This window comes from Vigna unguiculata, chromosome 11 (assembly GCF_037176805.1).
Source record: "Vigna unguiculata cultivar grain cowpea cultivar isolate G323 ecotype 2 chromosome 11, ASM3717680v1, whole genome shotgun sequence".
Taxonomy (NCBI): Eukaryota; Viridiplantae; Streptophyta; class Magnoliopsida; order Fabales; family Fabaceae; genus Vigna; species Vigna unguiculata.
The window spans coordinates 46,254,171-46,260,881 of record NC_140802.1 but is presented as its reverse complement, the minus strand read 5'-3'; the positions used below and the strand labels follow the sequence as shown (position 1 = coordinate 46,260,881).

Genomic DNA, 6,711 nt, shown 5'->3' with positions numbered 1-6,711 from the left:
CCTTTGTCTTTTAATGTATATTAATTTTAGTTTTTTGAAATATATTAAACTTTTTTTAGTATTTCAACTTATATATTTTAAATTCAGCGGAAGATAGCATAAAAACAGAGGAAAAGGACGAGATAGATAAATCATTAACGTCTCGACTTTAAATTTAACTTAATTTTATAAAATCAATTTTTGTTTATGTGAAGTCATATATATAATAATAGATAATTCAATAACAATTTTATAACAAATAATATTATAGATCCAAAAAACTTAAATATTCTAAAATCATAATAAATTCAAAAAATAACAAATATCATTATAATATATTTCAAACAACTCAAATATATTTTAAATTTAATTCAAATTAAAAAAACATTTTAAAATAAGATTTATATTCACTTATATAAGTCTACAGTAAAAATAACCGGTTCTCATTTTAGATAATAAATTTCTGATCTAAACATAAACACACCATGATATGAAGAGATGAATCAGAATGCAAATTTTGGTAGTTTTATTGATGAACTAAGCAAGGTCACAAGATTGAGCTTCATTTTCAGTGACAATTATTTTTGGAAAGAAATGATGATGATGATGACTCTAATTTGGTTGTTTGGAAGGTTTGTTTTTGTTGAGGTAAGTGTTGGCAAGTTCAGCAATGGTTGCGAGTGGCTGAATAGAGACAAGTGAGGCATTGGAGGCATTCTCTTCCTTCAATTCATACTCGATAATAGATTTTATTATGCTTGAATCTTCACCTTTCTCTTTCACTTCAAAACGCACCCTAAATAGAGTAAACCCTAATTCCAAGTACCCTCCTTCAACCACCTCTGCTTCCTTTATGCGATTCTCGTTATCAATCTTCGTGAATTTCTCTTTGTACCCCCTTGGCCCAGGCACACCTATGTTCAAACTTCAAAAACAACAAAATCACTCACACATTCATGGCTTTATTTCATACTAGCCTTCGTCAAGAAGATACTAGTTACATACATGTGACTTTGAACCAAATCCAATATAAAGAATTCAAACCAATTTTAATCAAATTCTTAAAATAATAGATTTATTATGCCGTTTAACTTTATCATTTTAATCAATATAAAACTCTAAATTATTTTACATTACATGAGTGAGTGTTGCGGGTGACAACAATTGTTTCGTGACGGAGTAGAAATAGTGTTTGGACTCATACGCTCTTAAGTAGAAAGAGTTGCGTCCTGACTAATAGTTATAGCTTTTGGCCAAGTGGTAAGCTGGTACTTGGACTTATACGCTCTCAAGTAAAAAGAGTTACGTCGTAGTTAATAGCTATAGCTTTTGATCAAATAATAAACAGAGTTACGTCCTAGCTAATAGCTATAGCTTTTGATCAAATAATAAACGTTTAATCCAACAATTAGTATCAGAACTTAGATCATAAGTTCGATTCAGTAATTATCCTGTGTCGGAGACCGGATGAACCGAGTCACGGTCGAATAATGTATTAAACATATGTTTTGGGATTTTCAATGCATAAACATAAATTAAGAAATGGAAGGAGACGATGAGAATAAAGAAAGATAGGAGTGAATGACCTGGTGCAAAAGTTAATTTGAGGACAGTGCCAACCCCACCATCTCCTTCTGTAAGCTCCACACTTTGAAAGAGGTGTGGAAGTTCTTTTGCAACTAATTGCCCAATTCGAAGGGTACCAAACAGATCCCATGCCTCACTCGCAGGCACGTGCAGTTCCAGCTCATGCTCAAGTTCTCCAAACATCTTCTTCTTCAATCTTTTCGATTTGATTTTCCAATTTTAAAGATTCTGTGTGTGTGATGAAGACAAAGCGTGGAGGCTTGGAATCTCGCACAATGTTTGGGTTTTTGATGCCATTATTTGATTTTAACGCCACGCTTCTTTTTTTCTTGTTAGGCAATAATTGCAGGCCAAACGGGATAAGTTTTTTTTTTTTTTTCGAAAATACATTTAGCTGTCGACACGTGCCTTACTTAAATTTATAATTTTGAGAAATTTTATGTTATATTATTGCACTTTATAATGTAAAAGAGAATATTATCACTTATTTTTTATTTTTTTTTATTTTTTTTACGTAATTTAGTATAAATTATTGATTAATATTATTTTTTTATTAAAAAATTAATTAATTCACACTAAAACACATAAAGAAATAAAAATTGAAAAATGGAAGTTATAATATAATTTATCTATCATGTATTTACAAGTTTTGAATGGATAAATTATTTATATAAGTTTTAATTACTGTGTAAATAATTTTAATTAGAGTTTCTTAAAATTGAATTAAAATTTTTAATATTTTTGAATATATATATATATATATATATATATATATATAGTTGATTTAACGAGTATTAATTAATCTTAATTTTTATTTACTTTTCAAATTTTAGTTTTTTCATTAATTTAAATTATTGAATTGATTTTTCTTTTGCAATTGTATTATCGAAAGTTTTACATAGCGACAATTTTTATTTTTATTTATAATATTGTTTTTCTTAATTTAAAGTTAAGAAATGAAAATTAATTAAAAATATAAAAAACAATATAATAATAAATTATATTTTAAGATTGAAATATGTAATAATAAAAAAAAAACTGATAAAAATAGAAAAACATTAACATATAAGAGATAATAAGAAATTACAAACTAGTTAAACTAATTTAAAATTTATGAGCTCTTCAAATAAATTATTTCGAAGTAATTACTAAATACTAAATACTATTACACAAAACAGTCTTGTTCACCTAACTAAACACGTTCTTGGTCGTGTTTTCCTTTCTTGAAAACTTATGAAGTTTATTTTATTTTCCCTTAATAATATCACGTTCGTTTTTATTAATTTTTTAAAGAAAATTATATAAATCACTTTATTTCACTTCTATATCGTAGAACTGGGAATTATATTCTATATGAGATTTTTTTATTGATTTTGCTGTCAAACAATCAATTATAGGATATATTTTAGTACTTTTTTATTCTGGCATATTACAGCAATTTGTGCTTCCAACCTGAATATTATTTAAAATGGGTTTGCTTCAAATTAAATATGAAATTATTATCACCCACTTTTTGTCCCTGTTATCTAAACTCTCTTGAGAAAAAAATCGAAATCAAATTATATCAGTCATACAAACGTTAGAAACGAATTTTATTTTTTTTGATAATTTATTACAGATAAAATTTATTTATTCTATAAGTATTTTTGGAAAAACAAATAAGGTAGTTTTCTATAAATTAAAATTATTTTATAGAATAGCTAGTGTAAAAGTTTTATAATTTTTTCAAAATTTTATTTTTAATTTGTGACAAAAATAATTTTAATCTATGCAAAACGTAATTTAATTTTGTTCATTTAATATTTGTTTTCTAAAAGCTTTTGTGAAGAAGTCTATTCTGATAAATCAAGAGAACATAATTAAGTCTAAAATTTGATATAACTATTATATTATTTATAAGAACTTATAATGGTTAATTTATGTGTAATTTAAATAAAATGTATTTAATGACATAGAATTTATGAGTTTTACTTATATATATATATATATATATATATATATATATATATATATATATATATATATTATAAAAAATAATTTTGTTGTAAAAAAATAATTTTTTTATATCGTCTATATATTAGAATCAACATTAAAAAAAATCTGTTTTAACCATAATAAAAAATATCTATTATATAAGTGACTATTTGGATTTGAAATAATTCTTATAAATGCAAAAAAAAAAAAAAAATTAAATACAATTCCTAAAGTTGAGTTTAAAAGGGTACAAAGTTGTTTATTCTCTATCAAAAGCATCTACATGCATTAGTATCCATGTTTATATAAACCTTTTATTTAAGTTTGATTGTGTGAGAAGGAATGAAGCTCACTTTTTTTCTTTTCAAAGGACATTCTAACCCATTCAATTATTTTTTATAATTATATTAATTGTGTTATTGGCCTTCATACAAACATAGTACATGACTTATTGCATTTAATTAAATATTTCCTTCAAATCACTCTCATTCATCCACATATTTCTTGATTTAATGGTTACCAGAAAAAAAAAGGAAATATATATAAAGCAACATGGTTGATATAACAAAATAAGATAAACAATTAATTTAATTTAATTTAAACTAATAGTATATTAAAGTTTAATGTGTTAGCCTATCGAAAATTTCCTTTGACTTATTTTTTCTTAACAGAATAAAATACAAAAGAAAAAAAAAAGTCTTCTTGGAACATAAAAAAAAAAAAAACCAATTAACATTAATTTTACATCTATAATAAAATGAAAGATATTTTAAGAATGAAGTTAGTAGAGTTAGGCGTAATTATTGTGTAGATGTTTGAAAGTTGGTAAAAAGTGAATAAATGGAAGAAAAGTTTGGTTTAAGAAAGAGGATACATAGGCTTTGTATCATAAAAGTAGAGAAAGAAGATACTAAAAATGGTAAAGGAGTACAGTGATGTACCAAAATTTGCTCTCTTTACAATTCATCACCACCACCCAATTACGTTTATCTACCTTTGGATCATAAATAAATAATTCATGGTAATTAGTTAAAAACCTATAATCATATATTTTAAAGTTTGAAGAATTAAAATGTATTAAAATTTTAGAAAATGATGAATTTTAATTTTGTGTAAGGTATTAATAAGAAAATAATGTAATTGTGTTAAAATAAGTGTTAAATATGTTTTTGGTTTCTTAACTTTATGTAAATTTTGAGATTTGTTTATTTCAAAATTTTGAACCAATTTAGTCATTCATCTTTCGAAATACGTAAATTTATTCATTTTTAATCAAATTTTGTTAAGTTTATTTGATGTTTCGTATGCATTTTAGGATTGTGTTTGAGTTATTTATACTGTTTGACACATTTTTGCTTTAATGTTAAGTCAAATACTGTTATGAAACACGATTGAAATATCAAATAAATTTAACAAAATTTGATTAAAAAGACCAAATTCACCTATTTCGAAAGATAAATGACTAGATTAGTCTAAAATTTTAAAATGGACTTATTTCAAACTTCACTGTTAGATAAGGAACCAAAAACATATTTAATCCTTAAAATAATTATATTAATTTATTTTTAAAATTTGACAACCAAAATATATCAAAATTTTGAAGAAAATAAATTTTAATTTTGTGTAAAGAACTTTAAAATATATTTAACCTTATTCCGATCCCAATATGAAATAATAAAATTATTATTAATTATCATGCATCTCAAATATTTAAACTGTCTTAAACTACAAGTTTAAATAATATGAACCTATTGGATTATTGGGTTAGATGTGATAAAAACAAACCTTATTAGATTTTTTTTTTTCAATCATATATAAAAACGAGAATGAATACGTACTTATATCCTTTCTATACCTATTCTCGTACTCAACGTAATATTAATTTCATCTATATCTTTTAAATATTTATATCTCATATATATATATATATATATATATTATAGATATGACGATAAAAACATAAATGAATCAATTTTTGAAAAAAAAAATAATAATAATAAAACTTTTCTCCATCCCGTGTGTTCCTTAATTGCGTATCACTATTAACAAAAAGAATTTTATTTGAAAAGCTCTTCTTAATGAGATCAAATGTCGTGTTTTTCACACTCCAAAATCTGAATTAACTAAGCTTGTTATGAAGTGTATTTTATTGTCCCTTAATAATATCTCTTTCTTTATTTTTAAATTATCTAAATCACTTTATTTCACTTCAATCTCGTAGAATTGGAAATAATATTTCATGAGATTTTTTATTGATTTTCTGTCAAGCCATCAATCATATGCATATTTCAGCACTTTTTTTTTTTATTATGCGCATATTACAGCACTTTCATGCTTCCAACCTGGATATTACTAAAAGTCTGTTGCTTCAAAATTAATATGAAATTCTCATCTTTGATAATGTTCTAAATTTTTTTATGAAGAAGTCTATTCAGAAAAATTCAGAGCATATAATTAAGTCTAAGATCTAATATGAATATTATAATTATTAACAATAATTCAAGAATTTATAATGGTATATTTATATGTAATTCAAATAAAATGTAGTCACTGACGTATAATTTGTAAGTTTTAACAATATGGAACGTTAAAGATTATTTATTAGTATTCTGGAACATTTAATAAGTCTCGTATCTTTTAAGAGTCGAGATCAAACGCAGTTTGAATATTTTTTTTTTATTATACTTTTTGATAGATTTTTTAAGGATAAAACTGTGATGGAGTCTACGTTATTACAAAATGGATAATATTTATTAATTGAGAAATGATAAAATTTTTTTTTATAGAAAAATTATGTGACTTGATTAGAAAAATGAAGCATAATATTGTTGTCATGCCTTTACAAATCGAATATATATTTGCTCGAAAATGCTCTTATAGTTTACCATGTTCTTATAACACAAAAATACGATTATTTGTGTTATATATAACTATTTTACCTATTTTTATATACGTATTTTAAAAGTAAGCAAAAATATCTACACGTGTCAGTAGTCTCATGTTTGTATAAAGCTTTTATATTGTGGTGAAAATGATACAAGTTTGATTCTGTAAAAAAAAATGAACCTCAAAATTTTCTTTTCAAAATACATTCTCACGCATTCAATTAATTTGTTGTAATTATTATAATTATGTTATTGATATATGATATTTATTATTTTTACTTTTGTT

The 6,711-nt window shown here is 23.8% G+C and overlaps 1 protein-coding gene across 1 annotated transcript; it reads right to left on the bottom strand.

Annotated features, from left to right (window-relative positions):
• Positions 1–478: 478 nt before the first annotated feature.
• On the bottom strand, positions 479–1,862 carry LOC114168663 (norbelladine synthase-like). Its single transcript, XM_028053563.1, has 2 exons — positions 1,566–1,862; positions 479–893 (listed from the first exon to the last, which is right to left on the bottom strand). The coding sequence occupies exons 1-2, from the start codon at positions 1,747–1,749 to the stop codon at positions 592–594; spliced, it is 486 nt and encodes a 161-aa protein (XP_027909364.1). The 5' UTR covers positions 1,750–1,862; the 3' UTR covers positions 479–591.
• Between the last annotated feature and the right edge of the window lie 4,849 nt (positions 1,863–6,711).

Coding starts and splice junctions, on each gene's coding strand:
- LOC114168663 (XM_028053563.1), bottom strand. CDS start 1,749: ATGTTTGGAGAACTTGAGCATGAGCTGGAACTGCACGTGCCTGCGAGT. Junction 894..1,565: donor CAAATTAACTTTTGCACCAG/GTCATTCACTCC, acceptor GTTTGAACATAG/GTGTGCCTGGGCCAAGGGGG.